At 50.1% G+C, this 23,041-nt stretch overlaps 1 protein-coding gene across 2 annotated transcripts in view; it reads right to left on the minus strand.

Annotated features, from left to right (window-relative positions):
- Window positions 1-179: 179 nt before the first annotated feature.
- XRCC1 (X-ray repair cross complementing 1) overlaps window positions 180-23,041 on the minus strand; it is a 36,904-nt gene continuing 14,042 nt past the window's right edge. The window contains exons 4-18 of one of the 2 annotated variants that reach the window (XM_081108148.1): window positions 13,467-13,625; window positions 12,540-12,614; window positions 12,337-12,442; window positions 12,063-12,172; window positions 11,876-11,987; window positions 11,464-11,722; window positions 11,050-11,166; window positions 5,306-5,399; window positions 5,022-5,145; window positions 4,723-4,777; window positions 4,490-4,629; window positions 3,604-3,694; window positions 3,143-3,218; window positions 2,936-3,050; window positions 180-1,530 (exon numbers count right to left, since the gene is read on the minus strand). In XM_081108148.1, coding sequence (XP_080964274.1) covers window positions 2,937-3,050; window positions 3,143-3,218; window positions 3,604-3,694; window positions 4,490-4,629; window positions 4,723-4,777; window positions 5,022-5,145; window positions 5,306-5,399; window positions 11,050-11,166; window positions 11,464-11,722; window positions 11,876-11,987; window positions 12,063-12,172; window positions 12,337-12,442; window positions 12,540-12,614; window positions 13,467-13,625 — 1,632 coding nt within the window. In that variant the 3' untranslated portion in view covers window positions 180-1,530; window position 2,936. Of the gene's footprint in view, window positions 1,531-2,053; window positions 3,051-3,142; window positions 3,219-3,603; window positions 3,695-4,489; window positions 4,630-4,722; window positions 4,778-5,021; window positions 5,146-5,305; window positions 5,400-11,049; window positions 11,167-11,463; window positions 11,723-11,875; window positions 11,988-12,062; window positions 12,173-12,336; window positions 12,443-12,539; window positions 12,615-13,466; window positions 13,626-23,041 lie in introns of those variants that run through there. The other variant, XM_081108147.1, reaches the window with a different exon arrangement.

Genomic DNA, 23,041 nt, shown 5'->3' on the forward strand with positions numbered 1-23,041 from the left:
CTTCTTCTCTGTAAAAAATCAATAAAATATATTTAAAAAAAAAAGAGCAAATTATAGAGGAAGAGACTGGTACGTTTGACCATAAACAAATCAAGTTAGAAATATGATGCAGCATGATAAGAGTGTATACCTAACATATACTATTCTAGAGGTTAGGAAAGGCCTTCTTCTTTTTTTTTAAATACTTTTTTATTGATTTCAGAGAGGAAGGGAGAGGGAGAGATAGAAACATCAATGATGAGAGCAAATCATTGATCGGCTGCCTCCTGCACGCCCCCTACTGGGGATCGAGCCTGCAATCCAGGCATATGCCCTTGACTGGAATCAAACCCAGGACCCTTCAGTCCCCAGGCCAACACTCCATCCACTGAGCCAAACCAGCTAGGGCAGGAAAGGCTTTCTTGAGCAGATAATGTTTTTGAGTTGAGACCTGAAAGGTGTGAAGGATGGGCTGAGAGATGGTTTGTGGAGTCTCCAGCATAAGGGGTAGAATCAAGCAGGTAAATGGAAATGAGCTGTAGACTACTCAGCAAGATCTGGGGGGCTGGGGGGGGGGGAGGGGGACTGGGCATAGGTAAGGATTCCAGTCCCTCCTCCAAACTTGACAGCATGACTTGTATCCATAGAGAGTTCCTGTCTGGGAAGAGTTCTTCTGTAGCAACCACACCACCTCAAAGGTTCAAGGGCACAAACTCATTTAGTCTGGTCCAATCTTACAAGATGACTGGTCTGCAACCAAACAATAGGGCGGGGGGCAGTGCTGATTCAGAGTGGATCCCAGGTCTCCTGATACCCTGATGCCTTGCTGCTCCTTGCACATGTCCTGCCGGAGGGTCTCTGCACTTGCTTTTCCTCTGCCTGGACCAGTTTCCCCAGGACCCTTTTCCCAAGTCCCTGCAGAAGGGGACGTCCCCTGAGATGCCTTCTCCTATGACTCGATCTAAATAACTCCACCTGGCCCTGTCACTGTCAGTGTGAGCACTGCCCTGCTCTCTCGCTCTCACAGCATTTACCCCTGCCCAACACTGCAACACACGCTCACTGTCTCTCCCCCAGCAGAATGTCAGCCCGGGAGTGAGGACGTGTGTCTGTCTTTTCACACTGCAGCCCGTGTCTCACTCACAGTGGGTATGGTAGGCAGAACAAGGGCCTCCCAAAGATGTCCACATCCTAACCCCTGGAACCTATGGATATGGAATGTGGCAAAGGAGACTTAAGGCAGCAGAAGGAATTCCGGTTGCCAACTGGCTGACCTTAAAAAGGAGATTATCCCAGATTGTCCATGTGGGCTCCACAGTCATCGGAGTCTAAACGTGGGAGAATACGACAAAAGATCTGGTGTCAGAGACGATGTGCATGGGAAAGACTGCCTGGCCTCTGCTGCCTTTGCCTACGGAAGGGGATGGAATGTGAGCAGCTGCTACAAGCTGGAAAAGCGCAGAAAACAGTCCCCCTGGAGCCCCAGGAGGAATGCGGGCCAGCCTACACGGTGACTTCTTAGCCCAGTGAGACCCAGTTCAGACTTCAGACCTAGAAGAATAGAAATTTTTGTTGTTTTAAGACACTAAGTTTGTAGTAATTTGTTACAGCAACAATAGGAAGTAACATAGTGAGCGGTCAGTACATGTATGAATGAATGAAAAGTGAACGAGTGGATGCAGAATCTAATACCACCTTCACCTCAGAAATGAAAAAGCAAAGGTCAGCAAGAGAAAGAATTAAAATTGGTGGCTCTTGGTTAGTTGATGGGGCCAAAGCTGGGAATGGGCTTGGAATGTCCAAGAAAAGTTTACCCAAAGGGCAGATCTCAAACCCAGATGACCCAGCCCTTTGTGCTGCTCAAACCCCTTCCCGACCCCATTCCCCCAGGAAAAGTCCAAGACTCTCTGCCCGGTGCCGTCAGCCTGCTTGTGCTTCCCACGGGGATGGAAATGTCTGTGTGCTGTCAGTGCCGTGGCCAGAGCACTGAAATGGGGCCAGTGTGAGGAGGAAGTGAATTTTCCCTTTCATTTCTCTGTAATTTTTTTTAATCCTCATCCAAGGATATTTTTTTCCATTGACTTTTAGAGAGAGTAGGAAGGGGAGACAGAGAAACATCAGTGTGAGAGACACATCGATCGGTTGCCTCCTTCTCACGCCTGGGCTGGGGCTGGGATGAATCTGCAATCGAGGTACATGCCCTTGACAGGGAATTGAACCCGAGACACTTCTGTCCAAGGGTCGATGCCCTAAACCAAACCACTGAGCAAACAGGCCTGGGCTCATTTCATTGTAATTTAAATAGCCACCTGTGTCCATTGGCTACCACACTGGACACTGCAGCTGCAAGGACTGTACCCACCTTTCTAGCCAGATCTGCCCCTACAGCCTCTTCACCAAGGGTAGCAATGCTCTTTCAACTCTACCCAGACACCAGGCTAGCAGCTCCCACTTCCGGGCCTTTGTCCATGCCATGGCCCCTGCCTAGAACGACACCCCATCTTCTGTCTTGATTCTCTAAACACCCAGCTCAGCTCCGACCTTAAGTGTAGTGGAGCCTTGAAGGGGATTCAGGATTTGGGTGGATTGAGTAAAATGCCCTTCCCCGCTTCTACCTCCCAAATGAGGTGATGGGAAACCATGAGACAGTTACGGTGTCATTCCCAATTCCCTGGCACCTGCTGCCACAGGGCTGAGGGGCGAGCGAGACGTGACAAACAGCTCCTTCCCTACCAGAGCCTCACAGAGCCCTCATTCTCTCCAGGACCCGGGTCAGGAGTCTCAGGCAGCTCAGAGACCTGCCTCTCAGAGGGGAAGCACCAACCAACCAGAAGACACAGCTGGGAGCCTCTTAGAATTTCTGGGAAACTCCTGAGTGAGAGGCAGTGGCTCCAAACCAAGTCAGCTTTATTAGACTTGTGTGTGTGCGCGCGCGTGTGTGTGCACAAGCACATACTTCAGGCCTGGGGCACCACCCCATAGAGCTGGTGAGGAAGTAACTTCTGCTTCTCGTTACAACTGTAGATCCATCTCGGGCGGACGAACACCAGGGAGGGGTTGTCCATCAGGGCCTGCAGGGGGGCAGGGGACACGTGAGAGAGGAGGGGACAGAGGAGATTCAAGGGCAGTTTGGGTCTCCCTTTCCCTGCCCCTCTGAACTCACCTCCTCAAAGCTGGGGTCCCACTCCTGTGCTGTGATTACAAACTGGACCCGGTCGCTCATATAGTCCTCGAGCTCCCTAGCGGGAGAAGAAAAGAGGCTGAGAATTGGTGTCCCCTCTGCTGACACCCCACTCCCCAACCATGCTCTCCTATCCCCACCTATGTCCCCTAGAGGCTGCTTGTGGTCCTCCATTGTCCCACGTGCCAGTCTCACCACAGCCACCATACCGACAGCTCCCACTGTCACTAATCCTTTCAGAAGGGTGGCCGGGAGCCTCCCTTTAGAGAAGGAAGCCAGGGGGCAGCTACGCAGCAGGGCTGCCACTGAACTCTGTGGCCTGTGCCCATCCTGCAGGGTTCACCCCTTCCCCACCTCCCAATTGCCCTCCTTCCCACAACCTACCACATCCCTCCTCAAAACTCAGCACCCCCCTCACCCCAGCCCCACCCCCAGCGACTGACCCATTGAAGGCTGTGACATAGCGGCTGAGCTTCCTCCGCTCGTCCCCAGGGAACTCCCCGTACAGGAAGAAGTGTTTGCCCTGGAAGAAGTCTGGGGAGATGGTAGAAGAGCCAAGGTGAGGCCCTCAAAGTGCCAAGGCACCAGCCAGGGGCCACAGAGGCCAAACAGGGGCAGGGAACGGACGGGGCAATGAGGACAAGCAGTTCAGCCAGCCCAGCAGAGCCTGGTTTTCCGTTGTTTTCTTTAATGGTAAAAGACACGATTCCAATGATGGTAATGTGCTTCTTACATGATTCCCAATTCCCTGGCACCTGCCATCGCCATCAAAGGGCTGAGGGGCCAGGGAGAAGGGACAAACAGTTCCTTCCCTACCAGAGCCTCATAGAGAGCCCCCCATTCTCCCAAGTCACAAATGGGCTGTTGCCACTTAATAAGCGTGGCCGGGTCAGACACTAACGAACCGGCCACTTTTTCATCTGGTTGGTCTCATTCCTTTTCGACTGCCCCACCCACACAAAAACTAAACTGAGGGGTGGGGGTGGGAGGCTGGGCATCTGCAGATTTTAAAAGCCTTCCAGGTAATCCTGAAGCCTAGGGGGGTTAAGCTCTGATGTGAGGGAGGCGCTGTTCACACCTGGAGAGGAGCCAAAGGGGGTGGTCACGCCTGCCTGGTGCTGGGCTGTGATGGGGGAAAGAAAGGGAAGGGGAGGGAAGGGAACAGGCCTAAGGGAACGAAGAGGTGGCAAAGGCAGGCAGTGGCGGGAGGAGACCAGGAGACAAGTCCCAGGGTGGGTAGCAGCAATCCTAGGCTAGCTGGAGCAAGTCACAGATGAGAACTGAGAGGGACAGATCCCACTTCAGGAGGGAGGGAGGGGGATTTCCTACCTGGGAGTTCAGGAATTGGCAGGTCAGGAGACTCTGGGGGACTCTCATTGTCGGTGTTCTCATCTGTGGATCCTGCATATGGGTCCTCGCCATTCTCCCCCTGGCCAGGGGGCTGCCTTCGTTCCTTCTGCTCAGCCACCCTGGGGGAGCCAGGAGGGGGTGGGGAAGAGTATGCACACCAATCCCCTCTACCCAAGGCCCGGCCCACCCGGACCCCCTGGCCCTGATGCTACCTTCTCAGCTCATCCTCAGTGTCCTCAGAATCTTCCGCTCCATTGTCTTGTCCTTCTGCGAGCAGAAGCTTAGTCAGTGCAAGGTGACTATCCCCACCTATGTCCCCTAGAGGGACAGACTGGTAACCCTCTGCACAGTCTCACACAGGCATCCTAACCCCCAACCTCAATAGCCCTCCAGATCCAGTTATCAGGGGCCCTCAGCCTCCTCCTCCTCCCTCAGACCCAGGAGTCCAGGCCCCCAGAACCCTCCTCCCTCAGAATTCTAGGCCCCCAGACCCCTCCTCCTTAAGGCTGACCTGACCACTCCCCCTCAGTGTGGGTATCTTCCTGGGACCCGGGTGAGGCTGGTTTGGTCTCTTCTGGAGTGGAGGCTGTCTGGGGTGAGCTGGATCCCGCTGCCTGAGGGGCCTTGGTTTTGGCCTGAGGAGGGGAAGTGGGTGAGTGAGCATGCAAGGGGCAGGGTGGGTGGGAGAATGTGGGGAGGTGAGCCACAGGAGGCAGGAGTAGACTTTGGGGGCTACAACAGACCCATATCCTCCTCCCAGGACACCCTCCCACTGCTGGTCAGGGGACAGCGGACCTTTTGGGGAAGCTGTGGGGCTTCATCCCCGCTGCCGCCACCGTGAGGGCCACCCTCATCCTCGCTGCTGGAGTCTGGCCCTGCCATGAGGTACCTGGGGAAGGAATCAGGCCTCAGACACACAGGATGTCCTGTTCCCTGGGGCCTGTAGGGAGGGTGCTCAGGGTCACACCATGGCCACTCTCCCAGCTGCCTCTTCCCCGCTCTGGAAGGCCCCGCTGACCCCGTCACCCCAGCCACACACACAGGAGAGAGACCAGAGCTCCCCTTGGCTGCCCTCCCTCCTCTTGCGGAAGAAATGCCCCATTTCAGAAAGAAAAAAAAAATCAGAAATAATGTTCCCCTTTGAGAATCAAAGTCAGTTTCTCTTTAGGAGAATGCCTACAAATTAAGGGAAAATTCCCAACAGCAAGTACATTTTTAAAGACCTTGGCACTATGTTCATGGTCCTTAAGCTGCTGACACTCCAGGAAAAGAATTCTCCTAGTTCTAATAATAACAATAGCTAACACTTATACGGGATTTCCTAAGTGCCAGGCACTATTCTAAACACTTGACAGAAGATGGCGGCATAGGTAAACACCGGAAATTGCTGCCTCGCAACCACTTCAAAAATACAACTAAAAGACAAAACGGACATCATCCAGAACCACGGGAAGGCTGGCTGAGAGGAAATTCTACAACTAGAAGGAAAGAGAAAAGCACACTGAGACTCAGAGGAGGTGCGGAAGTAAAGTGCAGGAGTACTGAGGCGCACGCAGAGAGGGCTGGCAACGGAGGACAAGGTTGTTTTTTTCAATCGGGAGGGAGTCTCAAGCTCCCGACTGCTCTGAACTCCTGCTCCGGGCGAGTCTCTGGGAACCCAGACTCATATGGGGAGAAACTGGACTGTCTGGCAGCGGGTGGAACTCGAGGGTGGCTTTATCTCAGAGGTGCTTGCAGCAATGACCATGGGAAACTGAGACTTGGGGCCTCTTAGGGCAGGGCTGAGGATCCACCATAGCGGTTTGCTCCGCCCTGTTGATTCCCAGAGACCCTGCCCCACCCAAGCTATGCACAGAGGCTTTTGCATATAAAAGGCCTGGCCCTTTCCAATCTGAAAATTACCTAACAAACTGCAGCTGGGTCAGAGAGACACAGAACTTCCAAGAGAAGGCCCAAAGCCCAACAGCAGCTTGCACTGCTTCACAGCTGGGCCTCATCTGGGCACCTCCAAACCCCAAACAAAGAAGAGGAATCTGCAGATCTCTCCATAGCTCCTGCTGGGTAACTTCAGGCAGAGGCTAAATTAGCACCCCTTTAGAGATCCAAGAGCCAGTGTACCCAGTGGTCAGAGTGGGACCATCCAGATTACAACTCCTCAGATCCATAAGGTACACACTCAGGGGGCAGACTCAGTGAGCACCAAAGCCCCACTGAAGTAAGTCTTGCTCCATAAGGGTGTCTCCAGCACAGAAGTTCTCCCACTGTAGACACAGCTGATTCTCACAGCCAATTGGCCTGGAGGTCAATTCCTCTCAGTGATACCTACAACAATCAAGGCTTAACTACAACAAGACTGTGCACAAAGCCCACAAGGGCGTGCACCAAGAGTGTCCACCTCAGGTAATTGGGGAGGCTGAGCCACTGGGCCCTATAGGACACCTAGCACACAAAACCACTCTACCAACACAGGGAAGCAACCAAAATGCGGAGACAAAGAAACTGGTCACAAATGACAGAAATGGAGGAAAGCAAACTACTGGATATAGAGTTCAAAACCACAGTTATAAGGTGTTTCAAGAATTTTCTAGAAACCACTGTTAAATTTAGTGAGACCCTCAATAAATCTAGTAAGAACTTCGAGGATATGAAAAAGGACCAACTAGAAATTAAGCATACACTGACTGAAAAAAAGAATATTATACAGAGTTCCAACAGCAGACCAGAGGATCCCAAGAATCAAGTCAAAGATTTAAAATACGAAGAAGCAAAAAACACCCAACCAGAAAAACAAAAAGAAAAAAGAATCCAAAAATATGAAGATAGTGTAAGGAGCCTCTGGGACAACTTCAAGTGTACCAACATCAGAATTATGGGGGTGCCAGAGAGCAAGATATTGAACACCTGTTTGAAGAAATAATGACAGAAAACTTCTCCTACCTGGTGAAAGAAATAGACTTACAAGTCCAGGAAGTGCAGAGAACCCCAAACAAAAGGAATCCAAAGAGGACCACACCAAGACACATCATAATTAAAATGCCAAGAGCAAAAGACAAAGAGAGAATCTTAAAAGCAGCAAGAGAAAAACAGTTACCTACAAGGAAGTACCCATACGACTATCAGCTGACTTCTCAACAGAAACTATGCAAGCCAGAAGGGAGTGGCAAGAAATATTCAAAGTGATGAATAGCAAGAACCTACAGCCAAGATTACTTTACCCAGCAAAGCTATCATTCAGAATTGAAAGTCAGATAAAGAGCTTCACAGATAAGAAAGAGCTAAAGGAGTTCATCACCACCAAACCAGTATTATATGAAATGCTGAAAGGTATCCTTTAAGAAGAGAAAGAAGAAGAAAAAGGTAAAGATACAAATTATAAACAACAAATACACATCTATCAACAAGTGAATCTAAAAATCAAGTGAATAAATAATCTGATGAACAGAATAAACTGGTGAATATAATAGAATCAGGGACATAGAAAGGGAGTGGACTGACTATTTTCGAGAGGAAAGGGGTGGGGGGTTTCGGGAAGAGACTGGACAAAAATCGTACACCTATGGATGAGGACAGTGGCAGGGGAGGTAAGGGCAGAGGGAGGGTGGGAATCGGGTGGAGGAGAGCTATGGGGGGAAAAAAGAGGAACAACTGTAAAAATCTGAACAATAATGATTTAATTTTTTAAAAAATAAAATAAAATAAACACTTGACAAATGTGGAGTCACGGAATTCTGAGGTAGTTGGAATCTTAGCCCCATTTTACAGATGAGGAAACTAAGGCACAGAGAGATTAACTACTTTGCCTTAATCCCAGGGCAAATTATGTAGCAGAAGCAATTGAATGTGTTGGCTTTACTTTGATGGTACGCACATGAAGACCATCTGCACATAATTTGATTTTTCCAAAGCTGGTGAAACCCTGTTCAGGTAAGTCACACTCACTGGACAGCACTGGCTCGTGGGAAATTCAGAGAATTTAAAGTGTCATAGTTGATTAAAGTATCAATGGTAGGCTTATAAGACTTTTCTTTAAAGTGTCTGGAACTAAAAGATTTTAAAAACTCAATTTTTGATTATTGTGGGGAGAGCCATCACCCGGGAATCTTCCATCATCAACTTTTAAAAATATAAAGTGCTTTCTGAATTTAATTTTTTTGGTCAAAAACCAGTTGGCAAAAATAAAAAATCCTATCTGCAGCCTGGCCGGTGTAGTTCCAGTGTTTGAGTGTCTACTTATGAACCAGGACATCATAGTTCAATTCCTGGTCAGGGCACATGCCAGTAGAGGGCATGCAGGAGGCAGCTGATCAATGATTCTCTCTCATCATTGATGTTTCTATCTTTCTCTACCTCTCCCTTCCTCTCTGAAAGCAATAAAAAACAAACAACAACCAAAAACAAAACAAAACAAAACAAAAAAGCCCCAGTTGCAAACCTAGCACCGTTTATTGCCTTTTCTTGATGATAGCTTTGCTGGGTAAAGTAATCTTGAGCAGATGATCCAAATCCAGTTCCTCTGTCCCTAAATAGACCGCATCCATCCAATTTCTATCCCCGAGGCCCCAGCCTCCTCCAGGTCCCCACCTGCAGCCTGGCCTAGACACTCCAGCCCCACAACAGAGCCTGCCCCTCCCCCTCCCAAACCTTCCCCGGCTCCCTGCTGCTCACAGAGAGACCCTTGAGCCAAGTGGGTTTCAGAACTTTGAAATTTTCAGATTTTAGAGATATACAGATTGCTACATACCACCCCCCTGTGTGGAAGGAGGAAGTGCCCTGTAAATCAAGCCCATGAATATTTCTATAAACAATATGATGATGTACTTAATGGAATAAAGGTCACACATAGCCTCGCATCAGCTCAAGATGATCATGCAGCCAGTGTTTGTGCTAAATCCAGAAAACACTTTTGGCTTCCAGAGGTGTCTGGATTCCCGAGCTATAAATGTGGGGTCTGTGGACCTGGACAGAGCCCTGCCCTGGCCAGGCACTAGAAGTCCTTTCTGAGCTGATCCCACCACTTCTCAGCCTCCACCTCCACCTCCAGCTCCCTCCCCCACGCCCCCAATAAGGAGTCTCTCAAATACAGCAGGCACAGCCCCAATTCTGAACACACTCAGGTCTTCTCTCCCATGGAGTATAACACAAGTCTCCCTTCGAAATCATGGGCCTCAGATCTGACCCTGTCCTTCCCCAGCTCCAAAGCCTTCCATGGATCCTGCTGCCCCAGCCTCATTTTCCTGCCACTTCCTGCCTCCCACAGCAAGCAGAGCCCACCTGCACCTCCTCGGGGCAGACACCAGGCTGACCCCAACTTGGGATCCTCCACCCAGCAGGCTCTGTGTTCAGCCTGGTAAACTCTTCTCATCCTTGAAGACCCCTACACACTGCGCTTTCTCCTTGGGCCTTCCTCCATACGTTTTTTAAAATCTTATTTTTAAAAATATATTTTATTAATTTCAGAGAGGAAGGTTTACAGAGAGGAAGGAAGAGAGAGAGAAACATCAATGATGAAAGAGTATCATCGATGGGCCGTCTCCTGCACACCCCCTACTGGGGATGGAGCCTGCAACTCAGGCATGGGCCCTGGCCAGGAATTGAACCGTGATCTTCTGGTTTAGCCTCTGGTTCAGCGGTCGCCAAACTTTTGGACCTCACGGATTACCAGTGGTCTGTGGACCACCGGTTGGCGACCGCTATCTGGTTCATAGGTAAACAGTCAACCACGGAGCCACACCACCAGGCATCCATACTGTTTTTTATTTGTTTGTTTTTTGTTAATCTTCACCTGAGGATATTTTTTTCCATTGATTTTTTTTTAAGGGAGGGGGAAAGACAGAGAGAAACATCAATGTGAGAGAGACACATCGATTGGTTGCCTCCCACAAGCATCCCAACCAGTTCCGGGACCAAGCCTGCAACGAAGGTACATGTCCTTGACTGGAATCGAACCTGTGACCTTTCATTCCACAGGCCAACACTCTAACCACTGAACCAAACCGGCCAGACCCATACTGTTTTGTAACAAGTCTGGCCCATCATCAAAGTGAGAGGCCTTGTCAAAGGCAGGACCTGATGGTTGGGTGCCCAGCATCGCACGGGCCAGCCTGACACCAAGCAGGGGCTTCAGGGTCGTGCTTTAAATGAATCTACCCTCAACAATAAAGATAAATAAATTTAAAAATTAAGTAAGTATAAAATAAATTAATCTAAACAAGCCCCAACACTGTTCTCCGCCCTAAGTCTTGGCACACGCTGTTTCTCTAGCCTGCAATGTCCTTTCCTTCTCCGCTAAGCAGACTTCACAGAGCCCGCATGAGCCCCCCAGGCAAGTCCTCTCTCCCTCCTCCACGACTCCTAGCCCATGCCTCCTTCTCTCAGAAGTCAGCTCACTCTGGTCCAGGCCCACCGGTGTTCTCCACTAGCAGGCTCCAGTCTGATTTCTCTCCAGATCCCTAGCATTGCCCAGCCCAGGGATGAGGAGCAGGGTAGGCATGTGCATATGTATATACAGACGTATACACAGGTGTGCAGGGAGGCCTCACCTCCGGGAGGGCAGCCGCTGCCGCATGCGGTGACAGTCCAGCACCCACTCTTTACGCACAATGCGACCTCCGAGGCCTAGGACCTGGCCGTACTTAGGGGTGTTGGCAAAGGCACAGCTGTGGGGAGCAGAATGGAGGGTGTCAGTCAGGTGTGATCTGAGGGATGGGAGAGAAGAGGGAGACGAGGACCGAGAGAGGGAGAAGAGACGAGTAAGAGAAAAAGAAACAGACACGGGAGAAACAGGGAGACAGAAGGAAAGATGTACAAATCGGAGAAAACAGGCAGAGGATCCATACAGAACTGAAGAGACGGAGACAAAGACACACACAGGCAGAGAGAGAGAGAGAGCAGGATGGAGACAGAGGCGGAGGAGTGGTAGCAGGAAGGGGGGAAGGAGGAGGTCACAGGCCTACATGAGGTGGGTGCTGTCTGGGGTCCAGTCTGGCCGATACTTGGCCCCGAGCTCTAGGGCCTTGTCCCGGAGCTCCGAGCGGAAGGGGTTCTGGAAGCCACTCAGCACCACCACCACGCCCTTAAGGATCTTCCCCATCTCCTGCGGGCCAGCTCGGGGTGCCCTGTGCTCCGTGCCTTCTCCTCGGGGCTTCCCTGGCACTGCCCCCCGTGCTGGGGCAGGGACTGAGGCAGTGGCAGGGGTAGAGATGGGGGCTGACACTGCGGAAGCCAAAGAGCAGGTTCAGTTAGCACTGCTGGGACTAAACCCCTCGTCCTTCCTCCCTCAGCTCCAGAGTCCCAGCCCCAGTCCGCTCCACCCCTACGACACAGGAACCCAGGCCCCTGTGGGAACAAGGAATCCAGTTTGCTCACATTTGGGTCTCTTGCGGGCAGGTGGCGAGGGCTGGGCTGATGGTTTGCTGGGGGTCTTCCTTTCTTCTTGATTCAAATCCAACTTCCTCTTCCCTTTGGGGGACTCCTGAGGCTAAGCGGGGTGAGATGAAATGAGGCCTCTAGCTTCTCTCCTCCTTCTCCACCCGTCAGGGTCTGATGATCTCACCTTGGAGGTGCTGCCTACTGCCCTGGAGGCTGGAGAGGTTGAGGAGGTGGCACTTGAGGCCTGCAGTGTGGCAGCTGCATAGCTGGGTCCTGCTGGGTCACTGGTTGTGGCTACAGAGGGAGAGAGTGGAACCAGGATAAGGCTTTCAGTTCCTATCCATGCTACAGAGGGGTGTTCCCAGCAGAGACCCAGGAGGCCAGGCCCCCAGCCTCCTCAGACCCAGGAGTCTAGGTCCCAACCCTGTACTCACTCAGGCCTGATTTTCCACACTCACCAGTGGATGTCTTATTGATCCGGCTGAAGAAGAGGGCCCCTGGTCTCAGGGAGCTGGCACCCTCATCCTCCTCCTTTACACGGAATTGGCCAAGCTTGGTCACCTTCTAAAGTCCCAGAAGGTCAGTGCAGTGGGTGTGGACTGTTGGCAGGTGGGGGAGAAGAGAGAGGGAGAAGGCTCTGGGGGTGGTGGGTAAAGCTTACCTGGGGTGAAGCCTCTACCTCATCTTTGTCTGGAGGGCTGTGAAACCGTACAAAACTCAGGCCATAGGGGGAGTCCTGGGAAAGAAGGGGTTGGAGTCAGGGAATCTGGCCAAGGACTGAAGCCTGGCCCCAAGTCCCTTTAACTTAGGGAACCCTCCCTCTGGCTCTTGCCTCGCCTAGGGAGATGTCTGTATGAAACTGTGGACAATAATAACATCCAGCTGTTACGGAGCCCTAACTCTGGGTCAGCACAGCTCTGAGCCCTTTTACATGCATTAGTCCCGTTAGCCGCATAAGCAATGGGCAAGTGGAATAGAGGGAGTGCTGCGTGCCACTTCGGGAATAGAGAAATGCTCCAGGCTCTTTCCCCCTCTGCCAGCTGGATGCAGAGCCACAAGATGGGAGGAACCTGGGTCCCTGGATGACCAAACACCCCCCAGGACAGTTCCCCGGTAAGGATACCTCTACTGTGTGGTGTCATTACCACATGGATCTTGTAATCACAGCTTAGCATCCTAACTCACAGCAACCCATAAGGATCAGGAAACTGAGACCAGAAAGATTAAGTCACTTGCCCAGAGTCACACAGTAAAAAGTGGTGTAGCCAATTTTAAACCCAGTGTCTGACTTCATTCTCTTGATGTTAACTCCTAGGCCCACTCTCCTAGACCACCTCTCCAATAAGTCAGCTGTCCCCCTCCCCCAGCTCCCCTCTGAGGTCCTACAGTTCACTGTCCAAGACATCGTCCAGGAAACAAAGCCTCATATGAGGGGGAACTCAAACCCATTTCAGGGACGGCCTCCTCATGGTCCCATGGGGATACCAGCTGTCCAGTCCTCCCAGCCCACTGTGACTCATACTGGCCCCTCCGCTCTCTCCTCACCCACGACCAAGGACCCTGCACTCCCCGCTCCCACCCTAGGTACCTTGCTATAGGGCTGGCTGCAAACAATTTTGACTCGGTCCCAGCGCTTCTCAGCCGCTCCCCGGACCAGCTTCTCAGGTCCAAAAAAGCGAACACGGTTGGGGTTGGAGCCACTTCGGCTCTCAGAAGGGGACATGAAAGACGAGGTGACCAGAAGGACCTGGGAGAGGGCACAATAAATGAGGCTGGCTCCTTTAAATGATGCATCCTAGGGGCTGGGAAGAGGGCAGGGGGCCCGAGAAGAAGCTAGGGAGTCGCCAGATCCAGCTCATGCCCTGACCTGCCTCAAGGTCTCTAGACTCTTCTCTTGTTTCTGGGCCTCCGGTCAGTCCTTCCCTGACACAGGTCCCAGAGGAAGCCTTCTGTGTACAGATCTGAATTATCCTTCTTAAATTCTTGCACAGAGCCTTCCATATCTGGCCATATGGCGGGGCTGCGCGACCTAAGGAACGAACCCTCCCAGCAGAGAAGATTCACGATGACTGGCACAGCATTCAAGCACCTTTTGGAAATGCAAGGCCGGGTCAGTGGAAAGGCGAGCAGTTATCAGAGGCCAGAAATGAGAGAGCTGTGCCAGCAGGGGGAGCTAGAGACAGGCTGCAAGACTGGAGGAGGGAGGAGGATCGGCTCCTTGTAGATCCTGTGAGCATCGCCCCCCACCCCCACCCCACCCCCAACGCCCTACACACACACCTCTGCTTCTGCAAGTGTTCCTTCCCAGGGCAGCAGAGCAGTCCAGTTCGCACTTCCTAGCACTTGCAGAACCCGCCTCATCCAGCCCCTCCCAGGGTCTGAGTTTCAGCTCTATGGAACACAACCTCCAACATCTATGTTTCAATCATTCCTACCTTTTCCTTTTGTTCCCCAACCCTAGGGGAGCAAAAGGCAGCAGCAGCTCCCTGCACTTGCTTCTTCATCATTCCTTAGTCTTCTTGCCTCATCAGTCACTAATTCCCTCTGTTAAAATAACTGGTGTGGTTTCAGCCTCCTGGTGGGACCCTGACTGATACAGTGGGTGGCTCTGATGTGGTTTTTGTCCCAGTGCTGACCCTGGGTGGCACACAGAGCTTGATTTTAAAGGGCCCTTGGGGGGGGGGGGCGCGGGGGGGGGGAGCAGTGGGGAATAGAAGACCAGGCCTGCGCTCCAAGCAAGGAAGAACAGTATCTCAGAGCCCACCACCAAACCACATAGAGCTGGGCTCCTCCTCCACGAGTAGGTCAGGGGAAACGTGCCTATGGAGAGAGAGGGAGCCTTCGCTCTGGAGGACAGCAGAGAAAAGATGAAAATTTATCTCTGGACAACTCCTAACCATGAGCTTGTCCTCTCAAGGATTTGGAGCAAAAACTCACACTAGCCTTCTGCATGGAAAAACACAAGCCGAACATTGTAAGTGGTCCCGGGTACACAGTGTCACCCGACACCAGGGCAAATACTCTTTGGAGGAGCGTACTTCAAACCCAGTCCTCCAAGATCTCCCATAGCTACCTTCCCAAAGAACAGAACACACACACACACACACACACACACACACACACACAGGCACACAGACACACACACAGGCACACACACAGGCACACAGACACACACACAGGCATGAGGAAACAAGCTGCCATGACTTAGGATCAGCAGGAACCACAAGATGCAGAACAGACCCACAAATGCTGCATATATTGAAAATATCAAACAGACAATATAAAAGCATTTGTAATAGTTTAAAGAAATAAATAGACAGGATGATGAAGGAACAAATAATAATCAAAACTGGCCAGGCAGCCCTAACCGGCTTGGCTCAGTGGAGGGAGCATTGGCCTGCGGACTGACGGGTCGCAGGTTTGATTCCCGTCAAGGGCACATGCCTGGGTTGCAGGCTTGATCCCCAGTGGGGGGTGTGCAGGAGACAGCCAATCAATGATTCTCTCTCATCATTGATGTTTCTATCTCTCCCTCTCCCTTCCTCTCTGAAATCAATAAAAATATTTTTTTAAAAAAACTGACCAGGCAATTTTGAAAAAGAATCAGAGCGTTCACACCCAACACTAAGGGATGAACCGTGATTGGTCAAAGCAATCAAAGTCCCTCTGCCGATGGCTGGTCCAAGGAAGTACACATGACCCACTTCTGGCCAATCTGATATTAAGAGGGAAGTCGTGTGGGGGCTTCTGAGAAAGCTTTTTCCTTCCTCATTAAAGAAACAGAGGTTGGAAGAGCCACTGAGCGTCCGCCATCCCACTTTCTCCAATTCCTGCTTTGCATGCTACGAGGTGATGGATGGAGCAGCAGCAATCATATCGCAATCGCGAGGGCAAGTCCAAAAGAACCAAGAAGAGCCAACCTAGCACTCTCACTCTGACTCCGATAAGCTGCCAGATCAACTCTGGGTCAGCCTGACGCTGGCCTTCCCTCCTGAGGAAACAGTGAAGAGGCTCATGCAAGGAGCTAATTTTAGGGTGGTCTATTCAGTTACTTCGTCTCTTTCCAACTGACAAGCTGTGAAATTAGAAAACAAAAGCCTTTTGCTAAGAAAAACATAGGCTATGACTAGATGTCTTTTTGTGCTCAACTCTGATTATGAAAAGGGAACGACAAAGACAAAGGAAATTCTACAGAAGCCTTGACTGTAATTGTTTTAAAAGGCCTGATTTTGAGCTGATAGAGGAGCTGAATTTATCATCTAGTGACTAAAATTAAGGAGAACTCAAACTGTGGTTGGTGGCTGCTCCCCATACCAGGAGGTAGATTTCCTCTGAATATACTCTCCTCCCACTCCTTGTAAAGAGAAAACTCTAGTTATCCGGCTGCTTTATTACCCAACACTATCTTTAAGGTTCCAGGATTAAGCCTTTACTCTCTGGATGTGTTAGCCTCAAATGCTTACACATCTTTTGGAGATGTGTAAGCCTTTGTAGAATTTGAAGGGGGGAAAAAAGAATATGTTGTCCTGGCTGGTTTGGCTCATTGGTGAGAGCATCGGCCCATGGACTAAAGGGTCCCAGGTTCAATTCCGTTTAAGCGCACGGCACGTACCTCGTTGCAGGCTCCATCCACGGGCGCAAGTGGGAGGCAACCAATAGATGTTTCTCTGTCTCTCTTCCTCCCTTCCACTCTGAAAATCAATGGAAAAAATATCCTCTGGGGAAAAAAAAAATATATATCCTCTGGTGAGGATTACAAAATAAAAGAATATGTTGATTTTGTAGAAAATGGTATTACCTATTACAACGTGTGCCTTACACTTGACTTGTACAGCAGGTCCTTGAATAACATTGTTTCATTAACATGTTGATGAGTTGCCAGGGTCAATGCACTCAAACCGCAGAAAACTCTCCTGGATATCAACTAGTCTGTGGTAAGATTGGTTTTGTTACAATGTCATTTCCTTTCGCTTATAGTCACAGAATCTGCTGACCAGGTTAAGTGAGGATTTACTGAGGTGACATCAACGTTGACTAGCCCTGCTCTGCCCTTTTCCCTTTACTTTCTTGGCTTTTCCAGCCCTATCTAGTCTCTTGGTAGAAGCCAACATTATTAGCCCCAGTCTTGGCAAAGTATATTCGTTAAAAGATAAAACCCTGAGTGCCTGGCCGGTGTGCCTCAGTGGTTGAGCATGGTCCTACGCACCAGGAGGTCATCCCATCGATTCCTGGTCAGGGCACATGATTTCAGAGAGGAAGGAAGAGGGAGAGATAGGAACATAAATGATGAGAATCATCAGAAACATCACTGACGAGAGACATCAATCGACTTTCTCCTGCACGCCCCCCACTGGGGATTGAGCCCGAAACCTGGGCATGTGCCCTGACTGGGAATAGAACTAACTATGGCCTCCTGGTTCATAGGTCGACACTCAACCACTGAGCCACACCGGCCAGGCAGAACTTTTTTTTTTAATAGTCCCAAAGACTGTTAATTTTGATAAAATAGTAAAAGAGGCCACTAGACTAGGTGACTCCAGTGCCTTAGGGAGCCTATGTAAACAACCTAAAATTCTAAGCCAGGGTCAATGCACTCGAATCTCAGAAAATGAAATGCAAGAATAAAGGCAGCCAATTAAAATTTAATCTGAGAAAATTAAACTCAAGAACAACTACCATACAGCCAAAATAACTAGATTTCCCTAAATAAGACAACTGTTTAAGCTACAGCCAATTAAATAATTTCTTTGCTTCTGTGTTTCTCTATAAAAACCTCTACCCTAGCCCAGAGAGCACCTCTAGTCATTTTCAGTTTTGGCTGCCCGATTAAAATCATTAGCTCAAATGAACTCTTCAAAATGTAATGTGCCTCAGTTTATCTTTTTACATCTTATATAATCTTGAGAATGTTTGTTAAAGGAATATATGATTTATTAAAATCTACCTTGTAGAATAGAAAAGGCACTTGATAAAATTCAACACACATCCATAAAAAATACCTCTAAACGAAGTGGGTTTAGAAACGAATGTCTTCAACCTAACAAAGGACATTTATAAATAAATCTACAGCTAACATCACATTTAATGGTCAAAGACTCAACACTTTCCCCCTAAGATCAGGATCAAGACCAGGATGCCCACTCTCAGCATTTCTATTCAACACTATATTAGAGATACTAGTCAGTGTGATAAAATGAGAAAAAGGGAAAAAGAAAAGCATGAAGAATGGAAAGGAGGAAAACTTTTTATTCACAGACAATATGACTATGTAGAAAACCCCAAGGGATCTACACAAATCCCAAGGGATTCTCCTGTAAGAATTAACAGTGAATTTATCAAAGTCACAAGATACAAGGTCAGTATACAAAATCAATTGTATTTTTATTACACTATCAACAAATGGAAACCTTTTAAAATATTATTAAAACAGCATCAATAATTTAGGCAAGAATCAATAATAGATGTTAAAATTAGTAAGTACAATTTGAGGAGTAACAAGATATTTAAATAGTCTCAAAGTATTTCTTCACATGATACAACCTTAACCAAATGATCAGTTAACATCATCAGTAATGAAGCAAGTAGCATGTACCTCACAATCTGATGCACTGAGAAGAATACAGCACTTTTGTGGTATTCTGACCCAAAGTGTATAACCTAATTTAATCATGAGGGAACATCAGACGTTTTGTACAATGAGTGATGTTTTACAAAATCCCCTGACCTCCATTCCTCAAAAATGTCAATGGCACCTGGCTGGCACGGCTCAGTGGTTGAGCATCGACCTATGAACCAGGATGTCCGGGTCAATTCCTGGGCTCGATCTCCAGTGGGGGTGTGCGGGAGGCAGCCAATCAATGATTCTCTCTCATCATTGATGTTTCCATCTCTCTCTCCCTTCCTCTCTGAAATCAATAAAAATATAGTTTAAAAAAATGTCAATGGCATGAAATACAAAGACAGTTGCAGGAACTGTTCCCAATGAAAGGAAACAAAGGAGATGTGATGAGTCAATGCAATGCATGATTCTGAATTTTCTTTTTTTAATTTTATTATTATACTAGAGGCCCGGTGCACAAAAATTTGTGCACTCGGGGGGACGGGGGTCCCTCAGCCCGGCCTGTGCCCTCTCGCAGACTAGGACCCCTCGGGAGATAACGACCTGCTGGCTTAGGCCTGCTCCTGGTGGCAGAGGGCAGGCCCAATCCCTAGGTGCAGCCCCTGGTCGGGCTCAGAGCAGGGCCGATTGGGGAGTTGGGGCGCCGCCCCCTGTCATGCACAGAGCAGGGTGGATTGGAACATTGTGATGCCACCCTTAGTCACGCTCAGGGTAGGGCCGATTCGGGGGTTGGGGCACCACCCCCTGTCACACTCAAGGCAGGGTCGATGGGGAGGTTGCGGCGCAACCCTGTCAGGCACAGAGCAGGGTCGATCAGGAGGTTGGGGAGCTCCCCCCTGTCACGCACAGAGCAGGGCCGATGGGGAGGTTATGGTTCTACCCCATCACACACAGAGCAGGGCCCGTGGGAGAGGGGGGGGTTGGGGCGCCGCCCTCTATCACCCACAGAGCAGGGCCAATCAGGGGGTTGGGGCGCCGCCACTCTCACACTCAGGGCAGGGCCGATGGGGAGGTTATGGCTCTACCCCGTCACACACAGAGCAGGGCCCATGGAGGGGGGGGGGTGTTGGGGCGTCGCACCCTGTCACACACAGAGCCGCAGGGCGATCAGGGGGTTGGGGAGCTCCCCCTATCAGGCACAGAGCAGGGCTGATCAGGGGGTTGGGGTGCCTTCCCCTGTCACTAACAGAGCAGGGCGGATAGGGAGGTTGTGGCCCCGCCCCGTCACACACAGAGCCGCAGGGCTATCGGGGGTTTGGGCGCTGCCCCCTGTCACGCTGATGCCGGTGCTGGGAGGCATATTACCCTTTTACTATACAGGATAGAGGCCTGGTGCACAGGTGGGGGCTGGCTGGTTTGCCCTGAAGGGTGTCCTAGATCAGGGTGGGGGTCCCCACTGGGGTGCCTGGCCTGCCTGGGTGAGGGGATGATGGCTGTTTGCAGCTGGTCACACACCCTTCAGGGTGGGGGTCCCCACTGGGGTGCCAGGCCAGTCTGGGTGAGGGGCTGAGGGCTGTTTTCAGGCTGGGGGTGACTAAAGCTCTCAATCGCTCCTTTTTTTCTTTTTTTTTTTTTATTCTGGGCCAGCTTTAACTCTGAGGCTTGGCTCCAGCTCTTAGGCCTCCGCTGCTGAAAGCAGGTATCTGGTTTGTTTGGGTTCTATAATCGAAACACTGTTTCAACTCCAGCTCTGAGATCCCAGCTGGCTGAAAGCAGGTTTCTGGGGTTTTGTTTAGCTTCTATATTTGTAACAATGTTTCAAACTGCAAGCTCAGAGGCCAGCAGCGGCAGGCGGGGAATGTTGGAGTCCTCCGTCACTGAAGCAAGCAAGTCTCATGTTCGCTTCAAGCTGCCTGGCTGCCAGCCGCCATCTTGGCTAGCAGTTAATTTGCATATCGCCCTGATTAGCCAATGGGAAGGGTAGTGGAGGTACAGCTAATTACCATGTTTCTCTTTTATTAGATAGGATTTTGACTATTTCACTTACAGTTTACATTCATTTTATTTTATATTAGTTCAGGAGTACAGCATAGGGGTTAGACAAGTATGTACTTTAAAAAGTGTTCCTCCTGATATTTCTAATATCCACCTCGCACCATGTGCAGTTATTAGAATATCATTAACTATGTTTCCTATACTGTACTTTGAATTTGTTTTTGCTATAAAGATCACTATTGGGACAATGAAAAAAATCTGAATAATGTCTGAGATCAGATAGAATACTATCCTATCTAATAATAGACAAACATTGTAATTGACCGTACTTTCGCTACGCCTCCCATTGGCTAATCAGCGTGATATGCAAATTAACCAACAAAGATGGTGACTAATTTGCATATTGCAGGCCGGGCGGGACAGCGCCATCCCGCCTGCCCTGCCGCCATCCCGGCCTGCTATCTTCGACCCGGGGCAGCGGGCGTCTGTGTGTGACCCGACCCTGGGCGACTGGGCAGTGCAGCAGCAATCGGCCAGCCCACCCAGCCGCCATCTGGGCATCTCATGTGCAACCCGACCCAGGGCGGCCAGGCGGGGCAGCAGCAATCCGCCGGCCCGCCTGGGCATCCTGTGTGCGACCCGCCTGGGGCGGCGTCCCAACCCATGGATCGGCCCTGCCGTGTGCGTGACCCAGGGAGGCGGGGCAGGCACTCAGGGATCGGGCCTGCCATCTGCCACCCAGGGAGTGGGCCTAAGCCAGCAGGTGGTTATCTCCCGAGGGATCCCAGACTGTGAGAGGGCACAAGTGGGGCTAAGAGACACCCCCCACCCCCCTCTCCTGTGCACAAATTTTTGTGCACCAGGCCTCTAGTATCAATGATAATTTCCTAATCTTTATAACTGTACTGACATTATGTTAGAAAATGTCTTTGTTTTTAGGAAATATCCAATGGAGTGGGATAAAGAGATAAAGGAACATCATGTATGCAACGTACTTTCAGTTAAGTAAAAAATATGTATAAAATAAATATGTACAGTAGTGCCTCTTATGCATGGGGAAAACATTCCAAGGCCTCTAGTGGATGCCTGAAACCTGGATAGCACCAAACGCTATATATGAAATTATTTCTATCATGCTAAGCTATGATAAAGTTTAATTTGTAAATTAGGCACAATAAGAGAATAACAATAACTACTAATAAAATAGAACAATTATAACAATAAAGGGTGGGGCAAAAGTAGGTTTATAGTTGTGAGTACACAAAATAGAGTTTACTATTATTATTTACTAGAGGCCCAGTACACAAAAATTTGTGCACTCGAGGGAGAGGGGGTGGGTCCCTCAGCCTGGCCTGTGCCCTCTCGCAGTCTGGGACCCCTCGGGGGATGACCATCTGCTGGCTTAGGCCCACTCCCCGGGGGACTGGGCCTAAGCTGGCAATCAGACATACCTCTGGCAGCCCAGGAGCCCTCAGGGGATGTCCACTTGCCAGTGGGGAGCAGGCCTAAGCTGCAGTCGCACATCCTTAGCGCTGCTGAGGAGGCGGGAGAGGCTCCCACCACCACCGCTGTACTGGCAGCCGTCAGCCTGGCTTGTGGCTGAGCAGAGCTCCCCTGTGGGAGCGCACTGACCACTAGGGGGCAGCTCCTGCATTGAGTGTCTGCCCCCTGGTGGTCAGTGTGTGTCATAGTGACCACTCATTCCCAGTCATTCTGCTGTTAGGACCAGTTTGCATATTACCCTTTTATTATATAGGATAGAGGCCTGGTGCACGGGTGGGGGCCAGCTGGTTTGCCCTGAAGGGTGTCCCAGATCAGGGTGGGGGTCCCACTGGGGTGCCTGGCCAGCCTGGGTGAGGGGCTGATGGCTGTTTTCAGCCTGACCACACCCCCTTTAGGGTGGGGGGTTCCCACTGGGGTGCCTGGCCAGCCTCGGTGAGGGGCTGAGGGCCATTTTCAGGCTGGCCAAGCCCGCTGGCGACAGAAGCTCCCAACCTCTCCTTTTTTTTCTTTTTTATTCTGGGATTTATTTACCTTCTATAATTGAAACTTTGTTGCTTTGAGTGGAGCTCAGAGCCAGCCGCAGCAGGGAAGCTTGGCTTCCTGCTCACTCCAGCTCTGTGGCCACGGCCAGCTGAAAGCAGGTATCTGGGATTTATTTACCTTCTATAATTGAAACTTTGTTGCTTTTAGTGGAGCTCAGAGCCGGCTGTGACAGCTTGGCTTCCTCCATCATTGGGGCAACCAAGCCCCCTGCTTGCTCCAGCTCCATGGCTGCCAGCCACCATCTTGGTTGGGTTAATTTGCATTAGTCGCTCTGATTGGCTGGTGGGCGTGGCTTAAGGCATAGCAAAGGTATGGTCAATTTGCATGTTTGTCTTTTATTAGTGTAGATTATTTTCCAAATAAACAACTGTAAACCTACTTTTGCCCCATCCTGTATACTAACTATAGTAATATACTTAACATAGCAAAAGTTATGTGAATGGCTTTAGGCCCATTATTAGGTAAAATAAAGGTTACTTGAAAACAGTACAGAATAACCTGACCGCTGATCTGATAACCTAGAGGGCTACTAAGTGACTAACGGGCAGATAGCATATTCACCA

The sequence above is a fragment of the Myotis nattereri genome (assembly GCF_964212035.1).
Source record: "Myotis nattereri genome assembly, chromosome: 15".
NCBI classification, from domain to species: Eukaryota; Metazoa; Chordata; class Mammalia; order Chiroptera; family Vespertilionidae; genus Myotis; species Myotis nattereri.